At 40.1% G+C, this 21,494-nt stretch overlaps 1 protein-coding gene across 2 annotated transcripts in view; it reads right to left on the bottom strand.

Moving 5' to 3' along the window:
- Positions 1 to 21,494, bottom strand: part of CNTNAP5 (contactin associated protein family member 5) — a 402,137-nt gene that overhangs the window by 90,203 nt on the left and 290,440 nt on the right. The window contains exon 13 of one of the 2 annotated variants that reach the window (XM_087920476.1): positions 18,749 to 18,946. In XM_087920476.1, the coding sequence (XP_087776602.1) occupies positions 18,749 to 18,946 (198 nt within the window). Of the gene's footprint in view, positions 1 to 18,748; positions 18,950 to 21,494 lie in introns of both variants that reach the window. The other variant, XM_087920475.1, reaches the window with a different exon arrangement.

Here is a 21,494-nt window from a genome sequence, read left to right as displayed (position 1 = left end):
TTGGTATATTTATTAGTGAAATGATGCAATATGTTACATTCTTATTTCAGATTTGTTTCCTCATCATTTTGTTGTGTATCCAAGAAACTAAAGTAAAACAACTGGGTTATAAAATGCACTGCTTTCAAGTCATAGTGCACAAAAATAACCTTGAGCTTATGAACCACAATTTTAGAATATTGATCGGCTTTAAGAAAACAGAGAGAAACATCATTGTGGTGGCTCATGTTAAACCAGTGCTTTTGGGTTTATTCTGTCATTTCTGCCTTTACTCCACTATACTTTCTCTGTAGTAATTGTGTGCATCTAAAATGCCTTTAACAATTAATGCTTACAAAGTTAGAAATTGTATGGAACATAACAATATATAAATATGGTTTGGGACTACTTTGTGTCTTATAGAAAAATGAAATAGATGTCTAAAGTTTATTTTTAGGAAGCAGAGGAAAGAATCATAAAATGACTTTTAACTTGGAAAATATGAATTACAAATGAGATTAATTCATGCGGAATGATGGTGAGCATATGCAACTATAATGGGTTTTTAAAAATGTATATTATAATATACAGGGCTTGATTTTATTTTAAAAATATATTGTTTTACGATATTATTGGATTAAGGGTTATTCTTTATCTTGGAAATCCTAACTATATTTTAATTCACATTTTAGAGTTTGATTTACTACTTTATTGTTACCAGTCCATATGGTGTTTCCATTTCCATTTAATTTGATTTCATTATATATGATTTTATTCAAATTGTGTTTTTCGGTGTGCTCGTATTGTAAACTATTTAGAAAACTTCAGTTATTTAGTGGTGGAAATATTTCAATAAATAAATAAATTGTTATAAGTCATAGTAAGTGTAAAATATTAAATTTTATACTGAATGAAAATTTAATAAACAAACAGCATACAATACCAGGGAATTCTTATGTTGTGGTTCGAAATCCAAACTGTAAAAATTAAATTAAAAAAATAAAAAATGTAAAACAAACCAGATTCATGACCTGAAAATCAAAGGTGAGATTCAGCAAAATTCTGAGTAGTTCGGAGAACTGGCAAATACCACCTCTGACTGGAGATTTTACAGTATCCTTTCCCTGCCATGCCCACCAAGCCACGCCCATAGAACCAGTAGTAAAAAAAATTGAATCCCACCACTGCTGAAAATAGTCTGTTCTATCCTGTTTTACCAGAGACGGAAACAAATAATAATATTTGAAGGAACTGGGAATGGCTAAGAGCAGGAAAGTTGAAGAAAGAGACAAAGGGACTAATTCTGGCTGCACAAGACCAAGCCTTAAAAACAAATGCATACAAAGCCAGAATTGAGAGGATAACAACAGAAAGCAAGAACTGCCTCTGAAAACAAGCTAAAAAACAACAACAGTGGATCACTGCTTAGCTCCTGCAAGAAGATTGTACAAGCTGACTACAAATAATGACATGACAAAATAGCAACAACGGTGATTTGAAACATATGCAAGAAATACCATTTGCCTGCAAGCAAGAACTGATGAACCATAAAACAGAGAAAGTGATAGAAAATGAAGAAGCTAAATTTCTTAGGAAATTTAAAATTCTGACAGACATGCACCTACCACATAACACCCCAGACTTAACAATTGTCTATATAAAGGACATCAAAGTCTGGATAGTGAATGTGGCAATACCTGGACGCAGCAGAATAAAAGAAAAAGAACTAGAAAAGATAACAAAATACAAAAACCTGCAAAATGAAATAGAACAACTGGGCTCAATGCAAAATCTCCATTCCCTTCCCACCCCACTAACCTGCTTTCCAGCTCCTTTCTCCTGTGCAGGGCAATAAAAGAAGACCCAGCTGATCAGCTGGGACTTGGGAGGCAGATAATAGATGGGGGCGGGGCCAGTCAGAGGTGGTATTTAAACTACTCAAAATTTCCACTACTGGTTCTCCAGAACTGGTCAGAACCTGCTGAATACCACCTCTGACTTGAACACCATTGGCAGTGACAAATTCACAATTGGTCAATTGGAAAAGGCAGTTTTACTTGGAACAGCTTGCATCCTGCAACAATACCTTTAACACCATCAAAAGTACACATCTACCTGTCCCAGGTCCTTGGGAAGGACTCGACAGGTGGAAAAAAATGCCAAACCCAGTCTGAACATTTGGCTGACTGCGTGATAAACCATAATAAATATAATAGAGGCCTTTTACTGAAATTGTTTAGCCAAACGTGCTACCTGAGATTATTCATGTTGCCTGCTTAAAAAAAAAAAACAATGTACAGAAGGGAAGGAAATACATATTGTGGCATCACCTCTTCCCCTTCAGCTCTTCATATTGATGGGGTGATTGTACAGTCTCTATTGGTAAAGAAAATTGGAACCATTCTGTTTGTAATGGATACTCTGACTTTATAAAGTGCTTCACCTCATGAAAGCACCATTTTTGCACCTTGACCTCATCCATTATGGCTATGCTAGAGTCTCTTTAGATGATGAAGAGGAAGAAACAATACAGCCAGAGGCTTCTAAGAATAACAGTCCTGGAGGGGCAACCAGCTGAGTCCAGGACTGCACTTTGATTGAGCAGATCTAGCAAGACCCAAGACTCTTGCCTGAACCTACTTCTCAGAGTCTGAGATTCAGCCACCCAGGCGCAAGCAGAGCTGAACGTTAAGGATCCGAGGGCAGAGGGTTGAGCTCCACAGACCAGAGAAAGATCAGCCAAGAGGGAGACTCTGATGAATAACATGCACTGGATGGAGGCTCAGCATGACTGATTTATTGATCTTACTCCTTGGGAGAAATTGCTGAGAACAACCTTTCAAGTCTTATCTCTGTTGTATTTTGCCCTATCATGCTGTGCTCTTGACTCTGGATTCCATTTCATCACATCTCTTTGTCTTTTCCTTTAGGTTTGTTGTTTGTTCATTGGATTCCTGGTCTCAACCGATGTCAAGCCTTGACTACATTACAGTAGTCATCTGTAACTATAAATAAAACTATAAATTCTTTGGTTCTTAAAGTTTGTATATCTCTGGACTGTGGCAGCCAGCCATTTTGCTTTCATGTGGCTTTCAGCTAGCAGTGCCAGAAAGAAAGAAAGAAAGAAAGAAAGAAAGAAAGAAAGAAAGAAAGAAAGAAAGAAAGAAAGAAAGAAAGAAAGAAAGAAAGAAAGAAAGAAAGAAAGAAAGAAAGAAAGAAAGAAAGAAAGAAAGAAAGAAAATGCCTCATGGAGATAAGTTGCTCCATCTCGATGAAGTGCTAGCTGAAAAGAAAAGACTTTTGAGTATGTCCAAAAGCCACCATTAATCAGAGAAACCAAGTGTTTTGGCCAGTGCATCAAGTAGAAAGAAAGGACTATTTCACTTGAAATTTCAGCAAAGCAAAATCCTTTCCTGTAGATGATGTGCTCACTCGTCATGTTTGCCCAACAAGTGGTGATAAGTGAGTCTTCACAGGACTTGCTCCACCATGAAAATTGAAGAACACTAGACCTGAAAGTAATGCCATTTTTTTTGACTTTGCACTGCATTCTGGCTCCACAACCACATCCTATAGAAATGTCTTTCAAGCAGCCTTTTGTCTTTTGGACACATCTTATTAATAGCCTACAGATAGCTTTTGACTTACCATTATTGTTTCAACTATTACAACCATTTACACTTACAACAGCACTGGGAAAAATACTTATGACTGGTCCTCATTCTTACAACCATCACAGCATCCCCATGGTTATGTCATCAAAATTCAGACACTTGGCAACTGGCATGTATTTATTATCATGGTTGTAGCAGGCTGGGATCATGTGAGCATCATTTGTGACCTTCCCAGACAAGTTTCTGCCACGTAAAGTCAATAGAGGAAGCTGGATTAGCATAAGACTGCATGTTTTGTTTTATAACTGAAGTTATTTGCTTAATAATTGTGGCAAAAAGTGGTAAAATTGGCACAGCTCACTTAAGAACTGTTTTGCTCAGTAATGGAAATTTTTGTTGAGGAGTGGCAATGATCCTTGCATTGCAGCACCTAGAAAGTCCTAATTTGTCAGTGTAAAAGATCAGATCTGACATTGGGAACAGAAATGGAATGAGCAAGCAAGTAAGGAGAAAGATGAATAAACCCACTTTAAGGAGTACAGTAGCTCGCATTTTTAGGACGCTGGATTAGAGGTTAGTAAACCTGCATTTGAGAATGAGTGTTGCTGTGGGACAGGATGAGTTCCTGTCCTTTGCTCCAGCTCCTGCCAGGGACATGAAAGAAGCCCCCATCTCAGCTTCTCCAGCAACAGTGGTGTCACTGGCTAATCCATTCAACCTAGAAGTCCCTCAGTACTTGCAACAAAAGGGAGATGTGCGACCCCACTGTGATGTTGTGTGGTATAAGGAGGGAAAGCAGCTTTCAAATTATATTATAACTGGATCCTATAATCATAATCATCCTGGAATCCCTGCCATGAACCTGTTTCTTGACCTTGTCCACCTGAAGGGGCTGACAGTCAATAAGTAAAGCTTGCCAGACGAATATTAAACATAACATTAGAAAATGGAAGAGTGGAGAGGGAATGTTGTACAGTCCAGGAACTTTTATCACATTTGCTTTCCCATCAGTAAATTGCCATCCATAAAATTGCCTCATTAATTGATACAAGCTGAATAAAAAGAAAATAAAAAGAGAAATTGTTATGTCCTGAGGACTCAAGGAGTTCTCACTCAGGTCCACTCACTTTGTGTGGGCGATATTCCCCCATTCCCATTGGTTGGTTCTCCCCAGCAGCCAGCTATAAAAGCAGGCTGCGGGGGTCCAACTGGTTGCTGATTGCTGCGAGCCAGTTCCAGGCTTGGCAAGCACGGTCAGCCCTTTATTTGTAAAATAAAGTACTGTTGCACTCATGCTCTGGTTCAGCCTCTCATTGCTCAAACTTAACACTGGCGACGAGGATGGGATGGCTACCAGATGCACCTTGCAACCGCTGAGTCACCTAGCCACAGATCCGCAGCCCAGAGAGCGATCGGCTGGCGATAGGGGAACGCTGATCCGCAGCCAGAGAGAGCGGTCAGCTAACTAAACGAGCGATCAAAAAGAGCAAACGCAGATCCGCAGCCAGAGAAAGCGGTCTGAGTCAAAAAAGTTAGAAGCGTCTGTAGCCGCTTGTTAGCCCCGCTCACGGGGAAAGTGAAGCGCTGCGAGCCGCAGCCGCTCTGCATTTGGCGAAATTCAAACGGGTGTCATTTGAATTTCGAACCAGTAGGAATCACAGCACAGCGCTGTAGAGAGTCACTAACGCCCACTTTTTTGGCGCGAATCCAGACACCTCCAACGGCTGGCAGCCAACGTGGTAACCCAGAGAGAGAAAGAGAGGTTAGCAAAAACCTCTCCAGAGCTGATATCACTAGTAACTCACGGCGCCGTAGTCCCAGAGAGATTTTTCGCATGGGTAGCCCAGCCGTTCCAGCACCATGAGTTCCAACCCAGTATTCCCAGCGTTTAAACCAGACGAAGAGAAGTGGGAGTCGTATAAGAACCGTTTCAATCATTACATCGATGCGGCCGGCCTGGCGGATGCGGGAGAGCATCGGAAAAATCCTATTTCCTAATCTACTGCAGCCACCGTTTACGATACCGCCGCAGCACTCGAAGCGCCCGAGAGAATTGAAAAAGCGTTCCGTGGTCCGAGTTGCTTGAGATCCTCACTAACCACTACGCTCCCAGGCCTTCACAAATCGCCAGGAGGTTCTGCGTTCCGTATGAGGAAGCAATCAAGTAAGGAGACCATCAATCAATATATGGCCGCCCTCAGAACAGCAGCCCTGCACTGCGGGGTTTGGAACATACCTGGAGGACATGCTCCTCGATCAATTAGTTTGTGGGGTCAAGGATCTCAACCTACAGAGGCGACTGCTAGCCAAAAAGACCTCAACCTTGCGCTGGCAGCGGTAGAGAGGCCCTAGCAGCCGAGCTAGCAACGAACTCAGCCACCGAAATTCAGGGCCCAAGTGCCAAGCTAGCATCGTTCCCAGTCCATTCCGAAGAGGTGGAAGCGGAGGAAGCCCACAATGATGAGAACGATGTCCATCGCCTCACCAATGACAGACGGTCGCAGGTAGGGCCAAACAAGAATACACCGGTCCACATCACGCTGTGCCTAGCCTGTGGGGATCACATCAAAGGGCCACCTGCAAGTTTAAAGGAGCCGTTTGCAACAACTGCCATAAGAGGGGGCACATTGCGAGAGTCTGCCAAGCCCCCAAAGCGCTGCACACAGACCCCATCCTGCACTCGGGACCACAGAGGCAAGTATTAAACTGTCGCACGCACCGCCTTGCCAGGCGTACTTGCCACACTGTTAGTAAAATTTCTCTCTCCGTTTCCCTAGAAGGTAAACCGTGCCACATGGAGGTGGACACAGGGTCAGCGCTCTCAATAATCTCGTGGAACACCCTCAAGAGACTCCACCCCAGCCTATCTACTACCCGGCTTCAGAGATGCCAGTTCGGTCTGAAGGACTACCAGGGAAGGCCATTCCCGTGATCGGCAGAGGCAAGTTCTTTGTCAGTTTTAGAGCTTTTAAAGGCCACCTACCTCTAGTGGTAGTTAACGGCAATCTACCCACCTTATTGGGGCTCGATTGGTTTCCCCACCTCGGCCTAGGGTTAACAGGAGTCCATGCTGTCTCAACCTCAGACACTGACTCCTTATTCGCTGACTACGCAGATGTGTTCAGCGAGGAGCTGGGGTGTTATAATGGAACCCCCATCTCGTTCACCGTTGACCCCCAGGCAGTCCCAATCAGATTAAAACCGCGTAGAGTTCCATTTGCTATTCACCAAAACTAGACGCTGAATTGGATAAACTACTAAAACAAGGGGTCATTGAGCCAACAGATTTCGCCAAGTGGGAGACGCCATTGTCACACCCCTCAAAAAGATGGTAGCCTGAGAATTTGCTCGGACTACAAGACAACAATCAATAAATATTTACAAGTTAGCGCCTACCCCGTGCCGTCATTCAGCACTTATTGCACACATTCGAACCGGGCAGTATTTTTGCTAAATTGGACATGTCTCAAGCATATCAACAGTTCCCTGTTGATAACCAAACAGCGGAACTTCAGACCATCGTCACTCACAGGGTGCCTTCGATGCAAGCGTCTCCAATTTGGCGTAAGTGTTGCCCGGGTATTTTTCAATCCCTCATGGAGCGGATTTTACAGGGCCTCCCTGGTGTAGTACCCTACTTCACGACATCTTGGTCTCGGCCAGGGACAGACCCCAACTCTTCCAGAGAGTGCGAGCAGTGTTAGAGAGGTTCAGACAGCATGGCCTCAAGTTAAAAAAAAAAAAAAATGCGCCATTGCCACTAGACAGGTGGACTTTCTGGGTTATAAAATTGACGCCTCTGGCATTCACCCCCTGGAGTCCAAGGTCAGGGCGATCCACGAAGCTCCCACACCGACCTCCAAAACGGAGCTACAAGCTTTCTTGGGGCTCCTAAACTTTTATGCATCCTTTTTACCCCATAAAGCCTCCAGTAGCCGAACCCCTACACAGATTATTAGACAAAAAGTCACCGTGGCACTGGGGGCACAAAGAAGACCAGGCGTTTAACGCCGTCAAATCACTACTTACGCCAGAGGCAGTGCTCATCCAATTCGACCCCAACCTTCCTTTAGTACTGGCAGCAGACGCATCCCTTTTGGAATTGGGGCGGTCCTTAGTCACCGACTCGCCAATGGCACCGAGGCCCCCATCGCCTTTTTCTCCAGGACGCTCTCGGCCACGGAGCGAAATTACAGCCAAATAGACAAGGAAGCCCTAGCAGCTGTTGCAGCCGTGAAAAAGTTTCACGAATTCCTTTTTGGCCACTTCTTCGAACTGGTCACCGACCATAAGCCCCTCCTGGGCCTACTGGACGGCGACAAGCAGACACCTCAAGTCCTCTCCCTCGGATGACAAGGTGGACACTTTTCTAGCGGCCTACTCATACAAACTTATCCACCGCCCGGGCAAAACTCTATCCCACGCTGACGCGCTCAGTCGCTGCCCTTACCCGCTCCGGCTGAAGACCCAGCTCCTGTCAATGCCATTTTTGAAATCACCCAGTTGGACCTGCCCATCACCGCCCTTGACATCGCCGCCAAAACCAAGGCAGACCAAACGCTTTCGCCCAGGTGCTCGACTGGGTGAGGAGGGGGTGGCCGGGAGGCAATGTTGATAACAAATTCGCACCCTTTAAGACTCGCACGCAGGAGCTGTCCAGTTTGCAGGGTTGTCTACTGTGGGGCACTCGAAAGTGGTCATTCCGACCTCGCTGCGTGACCCGAGTCCTGGAGGCGTTGCACGAGGGACACCCTGGCATTGTGAGAATGAAGGCGTTGGCACGCAGCTACGTGTGGTGGCCGGGTCTAGACGAGGACATTGTCAATTGGGTAAGTTCCTGCAACATTTGCCAGGAATCCCGTCCTGCTCCCCCATCGCCACCCCTACCAGATGGGAGCGCCAGCGCCCCTTGGTCTAGAATCCATATCGATCTGGCCGGCCCGTGCATGGAAAGATGTTCCTAGTGGTCGTGGACGCTTATTCCAAATGGATAGATGTGGCACAGCTATCCACGACCACCACACTAGCAATCACCAACGTGTTAACGCGCCTGTTAGATTACACATGGACTACCCGACTCCTTGGTCTCCGATAATGGCCCACAGTTCGCATCAGTAGAATTCAGCCGTTTTGCAGCCAACCTAGGCATTCGCCACATTTTCACAGCCCCATTTCACCTGCGAGTAATGGGTTGGCTGAAAGGGCCGTCAGGACCACCAAAGAGGCCCTCGCTAGGTTTGGCAGAGATGACTGGCACCACAAACTCTCACGGTTCCTGATGAGCCAGCACTCGACCCCTGTGCAGCCACCAATAAGTCCCCAGCGGAACTTCTGATGGGCCGGCGCCTGAGGACTGTATTAGATAGACTGCACCCACAATACTGCCCTGACTCTCCCTCGCTTCCACTTCGGGGTTAGACATTTTATGTTACAGGAGCCGATATTCGCAAGGAATTTCGCTGGGGACCCACTTTGGATTCGGGCGAGGTCATCGCCGCACACGGGCCGAGATCGTATAGAGTCAGGCTGGAGGATGGTCGCGTCTGGAGGAGACACATAGACCAACTCAGAAGGCGCCTCAGCAACCTCGCAAACAAGAATCCAGAGTCTCCAGTCGAAGGGGAACCGCCTCATCCGCCACCCAGCCACACGCACCCAGTGACCAGTCTGCGCCAGCGGTCGTTCCGGGTCAGCCCAAACTCGGACAACAGCGCCCAGAGAGTTGACCAACCGGATCCAACCCACGAGAGCTCGACCCCAGAAACCAACCCGGTGGTTTCTGAGGATGCCAGTCCAGAGAGAGTGTTAGCGACACTATGCCAGCTCAACCGTCACAGACTGATACCGAACAGTCAGACAATGTTCCCGAGTTGCGCCGCTCCGGGCGCCCAACACAAACCCCCATCTACCTCAAGGACTATGCGTGTTCGCATCTGGGGGAAGGGTGTTATGTCCTGAGGACTCAAGGAGTTCTCACTCAGGTCCACTCACTTTGTGTGGGCGATATTCCCCCATTCCCATTGGTTGGTTCTCCCCAGCAGCCAGCCATAAAAGCAGGCTGCGGGGTCCAACTGGTTGCTGATTGCTGCGAGCCAGTTCCAGGCTTTGGGCACGGTCAGCCCTTTATTTGTAAAATAAAGTACTGTTGCACCCATGCTCTTGTTCAGCCTCTCATTGCTCAAACTTAACAGAAATACTTGCTACTGTAGACAAAACCATTGTGAGATCTTTTTCATGAAATATGTGATCCTTAACTTGCAAGTTAATTTGATTGAGTCTTGATTTTGGTGAAGAGAATTAAGATATTTCAATTGGCAGGGGGTAAGTGGATGATTCCAATGTGTTTCTTTGTTGTTATCCCGAAATCTGCCTAAACTTCTATATATTAATATAAATCTCTAAAGAATTTTATTTCAAAGCCTCTCTCAATACAGACTACTAAAGGCTTTTGGGGTATTTGGGATAATTCAATCACAACATCCAAACTGAATCTGAACCACCACCCCAGTATTTTTCCATTATGTCTTGATATAATTTATAAAAGTATATTATTATTTTTCCAAAAAGTATTGTACCCTATTTAATATGCACTAAATGCCCCCCACACACAATCACTCAAACTTTTAAAATGAGATTTTTTAAAAAGGAACATAAAGGGGCTTTTTGTAGAGGTTCATCATCATTAGTTTAGCCATTGTCTATCCAATGCAGGATGAGGGCCTCTTTTGCATATTTCCAACTAAGATATCTTTTGCTAGTTGGGCCCACCTTACTTGTGTGTGCTACCTGCTCTAACAAATGCCAGTAAACATAGGCAAAGACATCTCCATGTCAACAAGAGGATTAAGCCACAAATGGTACTAAACCGATAAGTATGAGCATTTAACCAGCCATTATTTCAGCTTTGAAAGAAAACAATATTTTGACACAGCTGTTATAAACAGATTGGACCACTTTAAGTCCACAGAAGTTTCATGAGCAATTTGTCAAAAAGTAGGCCTGAATTCTGCAGTTCAGGGTCAATCTTTTAATTCTAGAACCAAGAATATTTACCTTCTTTAAATTTCAAGTATAAATTACCTATCAGGCTCTATTGAATATTTTATAACAGTATACTTTGGTGTTACACATGACACCCTGTGAATCTTGTATCTGTGACACTGTAGGGATGAAATGTTTTTCATGTCTGAAATGTATTTTTTGAAGTGCTTATTAAAATGGTTACGATAATATGCAGAAATGTGACAGTTCTTAATTCTTAAACAGACTCTCCTTCTGTTAATGCTTCTAAATATATTTAAGAATTGGCATTTAAAGTTTAGAATCCCTAAATATCAAGTTTTTTTCAGAATGAGCTAAAACAGATATTCAACCATCAGTGTTATTTTGGTTATACAAAAAGTGAACAAACAGTATAGTTAAATGGCTAATATAGTCTATATATAGTCTCCAGCTTAACCTTTCCTCCTGTTTGGTTTCAAACTCAAAAATTACAAATCACTGTATTTAAAAAAATGTGCGTAAATGTGTGCTAAATAAATGTGTAACAGCTGCTTCTGCTGGCTTCAATGTGGTCAAGCACTCAGCTCTACTCAGCTAGTTCACAAAACTCCCAAAAAATTCAAAACCATTGGCTTTTATGAGACATACAAACTGACTTCAGCACACCCCTATATATAGTAAATTTTCTTACTATATATTCCATATGTAAAGAAATCTGAGAAAGCAGCAATAAACTTTCCTTTTCTTCAATTTTTAGAATCACCATGCAAGAACTTACTTCTGCACAAACCTATCTCCTTTTTCAGCAAAAGTTATGGACCAATAGCCACTGGTGCTAGAATCCGTTAATTTTAAATCTGTGCTCTTCTGTGTCATCTGAGAAACCAGCTGGGAACTACAGGTTGCAAGGTTCCTTGGTTTATGATGTCCTTTCAAGGTACAAACTGACTGTCTATGCAAGCACTTTAATTGTAATGTTTTACTCGGACAACCTGTAAAAGATTGTCTCTGTTTGGACAACAGCCAGATCCAATTATGTATGTCTGCTTTCCAGCTTATTCTATTTGTAAATCTATCTCCTTCCATCTGCTTGGTCAACCTAAATTTCTCCGTACAATATATGTTACCATTAAAATTCTTAGAATATTGGAAAGCACAAAGCTGGGGAAAGCTGTTCTAGTACAATATAAAAGTAGCTTCTTCATTAGCATCTTAAGTACTCTAAAATATGGAGATATCTTCTCTTTTGGATTGTTCACATTCAGTGACACTTTTCCTTTTATTTTATGGAGACCATTGCATCATCCAACATCTTATAATGCATGCCTTGCAGGCACCATAAGTTGCATGGTTCCTTCAAAACATGCCTGTAAATCTACAATGGGTTAAAAAATATTTATATTTTAAAACAAAATTAGATGATTTAAACCAAGTCATGTGAGCTTTTGGCAATCAAGCCTAAAATATTTCAAAAAGACAGAATAGCTCTTGATTACCATTTTAATCAATATAGTGATTAAAAAATGGATGGATGGGCATATATGCAGGCAGCATTTGCATCAAGGAACATAATCAGTAGAGTATTGGTATCACAGGATCCATTACTTTATAGCAATGTTTCTAAACCTTGGGAACTTTAAACTATGTGGATTTCAACTTCCAGAATTCCCCAAGCAGCGGTCCATTTATCTTAAAGGTTCCCAAGGTTGAGAAACATTGCTATAAGTGCTTTTTAGTGTTAACAACATACTAATAATTCCTGTAGACATTTATTCACTACAGAAAGCTTCTGTACTAAGGAACTAGACAGGATCTTCCAGACCAGGGGTCGCCAACCTTTTGGACCTCAGGGACCACTGAACTCATAATTTTAAATCTCAGGGACCACTAACCAGTTCTGTGGGCATGGCCTAATTTGTGGATGTGGCTTGGTGGTCATGTGACTGGCTGGGCATGGCTTGTATGTAAATATTATAAATATTTATATAAATATTGATATTTTTTTTTATAAAAAAGGGCAACTTTTACCCAAAATCAGGCAAGCAGATTGAGTTTCTCACAGAATCACAGATTCATTCAGAGGTCTATCTATCTGCCATCGGCTAGGTCAGTCTGCCACATAAAATTTGCTTACAAGCAAACTCACAAAATTAACTCACAACATACCATGTATGTAAATATTGAATTTTTTATTTAAAAAAGAGCAACTTTTACCCAAAATCAGGCAAAGCAGGCAGGCAGATTGAGTTGTTCACAGAATCATTCATTGATCTATCTATCTGCCATCGACTGCCCGAGTCTGTCACCAAAAAATTGCTTGCTGTGAGTCTGCACTGAATAATAGAACCTTCAGTCCTAAGGGAGGTTCGGCTGTGCTTAAAAGCAGAGCCGAAGATCTAAAGACTAGCTAGAAAGCAAGAAATCCAACCATTTACTGCTTCCTAGCTAATCTAAATCTCTGGGCACAGCAGAACAACTGATGGTCGGAAAAACAGCAATTTAGCAGGCAAGTTTACCGGGTAAGGAGTGAGTGGGCAGGGAGGGTTCCCACGGGCCATGTGGGCAGTGCAGTTTTGTGTTACTGCGCAATCTGGATTAATTGCTTTGGGGGGGGGCTCTGGGGGTGACATTTCTCTGCAGCCCACCAAAATTTTCTCTGCGGCCCACCAGTGGGCTGTTGGTCCCAGACTGTGAGCTAAGCCACCTGCTCTTTAGATCCATGCCCCCCCACCCCATTGTTGGGTTCTAGTGGTAGTGAATTCTTCCTTGAGTGAGGCTCTTGTTCCTTCAGCTCTTAAGGAGGACTTGGTTTTCTCTTTCTTCAAGAAGCCATTGCTGGACCCTACTATACTAGATAATGTTGTTCAATTTTAATCTACTCTTTGTGGGGAAAGTGATTCATAAGCACAGGACTTAAGGATATTATCTGGATCCTTTTAAATTTGATGGTCTCTGGCATGCATAGGACAGGGATGATATAACCATCTTTGCTTTTCTTAACCTCTTAGCAGCTTTTGATGGCATTGGCCAGCTGTTTTTAGCAGAACACATGTTACATTTTCTCTGCGCTACTAACTGCATTGGTTACCAATTTATTTCCAGGTCTAATCCAAAGTGCTACTTTTAATCATTAAAGCCATGAGAATTGGTTATCTGAGGGTTATCTGCTCATCCCATCAGATCCAGGAGTGTAGGCATGTTATGGGTCCTGTCAGCTAGAGATCTAAATTTGCCAAGTCCTAAGCAGTGGGGCTTTTCTGCTGTGGTGTCATCTTTGTGAAATACCTTTCCCCCAGAATAAGATTGGCTCTTCACTTTTGACCTTTGGAAGGTCTTCAAAATCTATCAGACATTCATATTCTAGTGGACCAGGGAAGAAGTGAGATGACTTCTGCATTATTAACATCTTCTCACCTAATATTTCTTCTTGTTTAGCTTCACTTTTGTAGGTTTTTGAATTTTTTACTATCATAATAATATTTTACTACTTATTAATTTAACTGTTTTTAGCAGTGATTTGTGAGCATTTTTCAAAGTAATGATCACTACAGCAACCTAGGTCATGTGATCAAAATTCGGACACTTGGCAACTGTAATGTATTTATGGCAATCTCCCAGGGTCATGTGATCACTTTTTGCAACCTTCTGATAAGCAAAATCAATGAGGAATCCAGATTCACTGAACAACTCTGTTACTAACTTAACAACTGCAGTGATTCACTTAATAACCATGGCAATAGAGATCATAAAAAGAGGCACAATTCACTTGAGAACTCTATGGCTGAACAGCAGAAATTCTGGGCTCAATTGTGGTGGCAACTCAAGGACTACTTGTAAATAGCATACTTTCAATGATCACATTTGTTTGAGTTTCAAGACAGTTTATTTATGGATACCTCAACCTAAACAATCTGAGCATCTTGCTGCAGTGTAAGACACACAGAGCTTTGATTACATAAATAAAGGCTGGAAAGGTGGCTATTAATCCACCCCTTTGAACTTTGAAAATATCTGTCCCATTTTCTGAAGAACCACTTATCTATATCAGTTCGAGCATTTTCTGATAATAACATGTTGCAAGCCATTTAACATTTCTTCTTTGATGACAATTATATATTTGCATTACATATTTCTTGATTCCTTCCATGTGTATATAAATATATATATATATATATATATATATATATATATATATATATATATATATATATATATATATATATATATATATACACACACACACACACACACACACACACACACACATAAGTGTCAGCTTTGCTTGGAAGAAACAAGGCAGCATCATGAATAAGGTTGTAGGCAATCATTCTCAAAATGAAAATTTTAATTAGTCAAGTGATAATTACACTGACAACCATGAAATATTTTCAGAAGACAGGAGACCATGTTCCCTATTGTTTCATATAACAACACCTGATACAGACAACTGTCAAATACTATTTGGGATGATAGCATGAGAATTATCATTTGACGTACATATAAAAACACTTTTGACACATCATTATTTGTTTTTAATCACTTTAGCTTGGTTTTGTGATTAAGCTGAAGAGCTTAGATCTGATTTCACTTTCTTCTTTAAGATATAGAGCTAAATTAATGACCCAGTTAAGGAAGAAGAGCCCTGTTTGATCTAAGAAAAGTTCAGCCAATTTGGTCTAGAAGTAAAGGCACCAGGCTAAAAACCAGAAGACTGTGAGTTCTAGTCCCACCTTAGGCATGAAAGCAGGTTGTGTAACCTTGGGCCACTCATACACTCTCTCTCTCTCAGCCCCAACTCATTTCTCAGAGTTGTTGTGGAGAAAATAGGAGGGAGAAGAAGTATTAGGTATGGTTTCTGCCTTGAGTTACTTATACAAATAATGAGATAAAAACAAATAAAGAACAAAAGAACGGTTTTGTTATACGAATATCAATCCCTTTGTGAGATATCCTTAATATTTCAGGCAAAACAATCTCAAGAGTACCTGATTTCAGCTGCCAAGTATTAAATTGCAAATGTATAATAAAGCATTTTTCATAAACATGTCCCTCTTCATTTTGGGGAAAAATCATCTTTATCTCTTTAAGAGCTCTCCCAAATGGTAATTACATGCTAATTAGTTGTAAGTGCGAAGAGCGCTTATAACTAGAGTAGTTCTCCATTAATGATTGAAGTTCTGTTACTCCCCATAATTATTAGCTATTTTGCCCTATTGATTACTTAGAAAGAGCTTTAATTCTATCTACTACAAATATTGAAAAGACTGTATTTACTTAAATAAAGAACATGAGTAGTCATAAAAGAACTAGTGTTTCTGTATCTCTTTGCTGCCTTTACGTGGGTCACCTGGATTTTTCAATATGATATGTTAGCCCTGTGTTTTCATTTATGTGTGGTAACATCAATAGTTTTTATTTATAATGGAGACTTCCGGTTTGAGCTTCTTCGGTGACAGACCGAAACCTCGTCTCTGTGAGGCTTCAATCCCTGCTCACCGCTGGAGCGCCCCAAGCCAACTGGTTTCAGGGCTAAGCCACCCCATAGAGGTTGTGAAGAAGGGGAGACTGCCTGTTGGGTTGAGGAGAGCCGCATCTCTCCTCCCCAGCTGGCCATTACTCTCTTTCCTGAAGGCGGTTGTAGCGGTGGTCAGAAATGGGCACCACAAAGAAGAACTCGACCGGAAAAGAATGTGCAGGAGGAAAATAAGAGATAGTTTTGGTTGACTGGGTCAAACAGCAAAAGCAACAAATAAGGTACCCTGGAACTGAAACTATTTAAAAAAATGACATTGTTCCCTAAGAAGATTTTTAAGCTGAGAATGAGAGAGAAAAGGGAAAAGATTTGGGTTTTTTTCTCTCCCTTTCCTATACTGACAGCTAAGAGACTTAAGAAAGAAATTGGAAAAAAATCCACTTTGACATTAATAGGCATTTAATGCTGAAAATAAAAAGTCAAAGGAATAATAAAGATTTTTGGATAATCAAAAGCTTTTGAAAACAGGAAAGGAGAGGAAAAGAATAAAAGGGTAGGATCTGGAAGGGAGGAGACTGCCTGGAATTAAAAAGAACTTACAGCAAAATCTCAAGAAGACTTCCAAAAGACACATTTTAACTGAAATATCGCAACAAAAACCCCAGGAAGAGAAAGTGGAAAAAGAAATAGGAAGAAATAAATTTGGACTATTTGGATTACTTGATGATTTCTGGATTTTTGGTTATTGTATTTGAATGACTAAAATCAATCGGGTGGTTGTTTAAAACTGTTTAAAATGGCTCCACTTTTAGAAGAACTGAAAATGGAACTTAAAAAGTACAAAGAAGATGCACAAGAAGGGAGAGGTTCTTTTGGCTTCGTATTTCAGTTCTTAGAAATGGAGATTTGGAACTATGAGAAACAACAAGAAATGCCTGCAGAACAAGAAGATTGCGACAAAGAAGAAGCCATCTTTAATGAACAAGTAATCTTAGGTGGGGGAAAAAAGGAAAAAGGCGAAAGAGAATGGAAACTTTAGGAAATGGGAAAAACAACCCCCCAAAAATGAGTGAAAAATAAGTATAAAAGTATAAAATAAGTATAAAATCAGAAAGCAGCAGAAGAGGGAAATGCAGAAGTGAGAATTAGAAGTAGAGAGACAAGGGGGTAAAAAGGGGAGGGAGAAGATGAGAGGGAAGAAAAAAAGGAAAAGAAGTTATAAAAGACAGAAACAAAATATAGAGAAACAGGGCCTATTTAGAGATAATGGGTGAAAATTTAATGGAAAAGGGGATTCTGAAAAGGTACATAAGATAGTATGGTTATATTAGAAATAGAAATAATTTTAGAAAATATGAAACAATGTATGATTAAAATGTTTGATAAAATAGCTATCATAATCCAGTGGAATGTTTGTCAATAAACAAATGTAACAAAATGAATATTTAATGATTTACAAAACATATGTGAAGAGGAATAAGGGAAAAATTAATTATTGAGATTATATGTGTCTTTAATTGAAAAGAAGTGTTAAAGATGTTAAGATTTTAATGATAGAACTGAATTGGAATAGAATGAGGGTTTATAATTACATATATTTATAATCTTTTTAAAAAAAGAATATAGTGTGTATTGTAAGAATGTACCAAGCAGAATTCAATTGGAAGTTATGTATTATGTATTATATTGAAGCTAATAACCTTAAGGTACATATTGAAGTTTAAATAAGAGTTGAATGGATGTAATTAAAGATATAAAGGTGTCATACTCCAATTAGTAACTACAGGAGAAATTTGTTTAATGAGAAAAGATAATATGAAATTGAAAAGAACAGACAAAAGTATAAATATAATGATTTGAATTGAGATGAGATAATCAAAATAAAATTGAGAAAATTAAAAGAGGGGAAAAACTATACAGAAAATGTAGAATAGTATAAGATATGGAATAGAACACAAAAAGGAGCATGAAATTGAGTTTTGTGTCTGTATAAAGAAGTTCAACCCGGGACCATGCTATTTTCAAAAAAGATGTTTTACTTGTATTTTGTATGTGTGAAAACCCAAATAAAACTTTATTAAAAAAAATGTTTTTATTTATAATTATAAGATTTTGAGTTTTCTTCTTCACTTTGTCTTAGTTTGTCTTAAGTAAATGGAGCAAGCTGACCATACAGAAGTTGCTTTAAAAGATCATGCTATTATGTGTCACTGACATAAGACAGTATTTGCTATTAATATGTTGCTTTTAAAAATGTTTTATACAAATTTATACTTCATATCATTTTGTATTATTGACTTTGGTCCAGTCACTGGATTTCAGGGGTATCAAACTCATGTTGTCACGGCATTGTCACCTGACATCTCAGGACTTTTTTTCCCCTTCACTAAATCAGGTAGGGCCAGCTCATGACAGATCTGCCCTACGGATCGTGAGTTTGATATTCATTCCAACACCCATCACAGGGTTATTTGTGGTGGAGAAAATAAGAGGAGGAAAGAATATTAGGTATGTTTGCCGTTTTGAATTATTTATAAAAAATAATGAAGCCATATAAATAAATAAATAAATTATCAATTATTTGATCTTATCCGAGAATATGCTTATTGCTATATTACAGACATTAAAACAATAAAAAACAAACAACAAACCTAGAAAGATTTAAAGTGATGGCACTTACTTGGGGAATTCAGCAGACGTGACTTTTTGCAGTGGTAAATTGTCTCCTGGTCACAATATTCTGCATTATTTGTTATTGCTTCCAGCTGATCTGCACTGCTATTGTAGCTGAAGTTCATGGTATATGGCTTCCTAGCATCAGATCCATGGACATGAGTCAATTCTGTGTTATTGTGCTGTACCACTGTCCAGATCTTGTCTTCTGTGGTGAAATGAAAAGGAAAAGAGATAAGAAAGTGGCCTTTTTTTTTCTTGTTTCATCATTTTGTTTGCTTGATATTTCTGTCACATACATTGGGGCATAGAATATAAAATAGGTATCTTTGATAAAGTGTTAATTCAAAAAAAGGAATAATTTAATGTTTCCATTTTTAAACCAAGATATCCAACGAATTGGAACACATTGCAGTCCAAAGAGATTTACAAGTAACCCCCAATTGTTCTGCTCAGCTGAAAAACAAAATTTTATAAATATGTAAACTTGGAGTCTTACGAGTAATTTTAAGAGTCCATCACCTTATGATTTTACAGCTTATATTGCATTTTTGTTCTATTTTCTGGGTTAGTATGGATCAACACAGTATATAAAAGAAAGGGAAGAAAAAATCCATGGATTTCTATAGAAGCGAATTTTAAAGAGAGATGCTGCTATACCAGAAACATTAATAGGATTTGCCTGATTATTTTTGGCAACAAAAACAAAAAACAAAGCCATCGGTGTTCAAAAACCATGTACAACAAAGATGTGGTGAAAAATAACAATAGCTAGCTAGGTAGCTATTATGATAGGTAGGTACAGTAGGTAGTTAGGTAGGTAGGTAGGTAGACACAGACAGACAGAGAGCAAGCAGACAGACAGATATAATTTTATTGTGTCACACTCCACACAAGGAGATTGTACAGTGAGGTAAGTGAGATCTCTGGATCAGACCATTGTTCTGGCTGACTTTTAGATGGAAGCAGAAAGCTTTGCCAACCTATGCTATTAAGTGGTGACCTCAACGACCCTTGGCTGATGGCAAGACAACACTGCACTTGAGTTTTAGTGTAGTGGAAAATATATTCTGTCCTTTCATTTTAGGAGTAAAATAGAATTGATTTTCCCTCTCTATTATTGGATTATTTACCATAATAAAAAGGAAGTAGGGAGGGAGGGAAAGAGGGAAGAAAAGAAGGAATATAGCAAAAATGAAATAAAGTAGTGTTCATTTTCACACAGGATTTTAAAATTGGCAATAATTTACCATTTCCCAACCCAAAAATTCCTTTCCCTTGATTGTTCCCAAGTAACCATTATTCAAAACCTTTCTGGGCTTTCAGGCAGCTCACTCATAACAAATGAGATCCATAACTTCTTTATATGGTCAGGCTTAGCTCACTCATATATGCATATCTGATATCTCAAGTGGACTATTACAATGTGTTCTTCCTGGGACTCCAAAGTAATTTGGGAACTTCAAATTCCCAAAACAACTTTGAAATATTGCTATTTGAATGTTGTTGGGTTTTGTATTTATCAGTACCTTTGGTTTGCTGAAATGTGTTTCAATTATTGGTTAGTTGCATTATTTCCAATATTGGTATGCAGATGTAAGCCAAGGAAAGAGAAAAATAAGGATGAAAATTCCCTGGATAAAATCTTTCCCATCCTCTCTCAACTCCCCCAAAGTCTTCTTAAAGTCCTCACCACATGTTGCATCAATACAAAGCAAACAAATAAACAAACCTCAACTTGGGTACAAAGAAAAATAGCTTTTTATAAGTTCCATTGGTTATGATCAGCATAAGGGATATGGTTAGAAACATGATTTTTTTTAATGAAGTTCTAAGTAATAGTGGTGGTAGTGCTGGGATTGAAGAAACAGGCTGGTGAAAAACCACTGAATTGGAGCTGGAAGCTTGTGACCAGACACAGCAGGAATTTAAAATGACCAATGAGACCTGGGTACTCAGATAATGGCAGGCTGGGATCCTGGTAGATGTGATGGATATGATGGCCAAAACTGGTGAGGATCTTATTCACTTACTAGAGAACAGTTATGGTGAGGCTGGCAGGTTGGGAATGCTGTGAAACACAATTGTAGTTTGTCGGTTTGGAGAATCATGAGCAGTGGTGGCAGGGGAAATCTGAGTACCAATGATTAGATAATTGGTACAAATACCAATGTTTTGGACCTAAGAAGCTGCGTGTTAATCAAATGCAGTTCTCTGGGATGTATGCTGGGTGATGTGAATTGGATGACAAGTGGTTCTCAGAGCCTAATGTAACTGGTTGGAGATTGGGAGATATTAGATTTTTGGAAATTGGAGGGCAGGTGAGAAGATTCCAGTGGGGGCAGCTAAGCTAAGATAGAGTTCCACTGAAAATATGCACAATCCCATATTAAGGCTTAAATTTAGTGATAAGATTGACTTCTTTTTCTGCTGATATCACATCCACACAATGCCAAGCTGCAATTTTTAAAATATAACATGACCTTAACAAAGGTTCATCTTGCATGCCTATCATAGCTGAATTAGGAGGCATCCCAAATGATCATGCATTTTTAGATCACCTATTGTTTGGACTACTGTGATGCACAGGGACATACTGTGAGGGGATATCCTTGAAGACCATCCAGACCTACATCTGATATCAAATTTACGTGATACTCCTTGTTTAGTCCCTGTAACATCTTTACTTATAGGTGCAAATTAAGAAGATAGTTGTCTCCTATAAAGCTCTTCATAACTTAGGGTCTAAATGC

This window comes from Pseudonaja textilis, chromosome 1 (genome assembly GCF_049901715.1).
Source record: "Pseudonaja textilis isolate UNSWEBS1 chromosome 1, rPseTex1.2, whole genome shotgun sequence".
NCBI classification, from domain to species: Eukaryota; Metazoa; Chordata; class Lepidosauria; order Squamata; family Elapidae; genus Pseudonaja; species Pseudonaja textilis.
The sequence above is the reverse complement of the archived record's forward strand: the minus strand, read 5'-3'. Positions and strand labels throughout refer to the sequence as shown.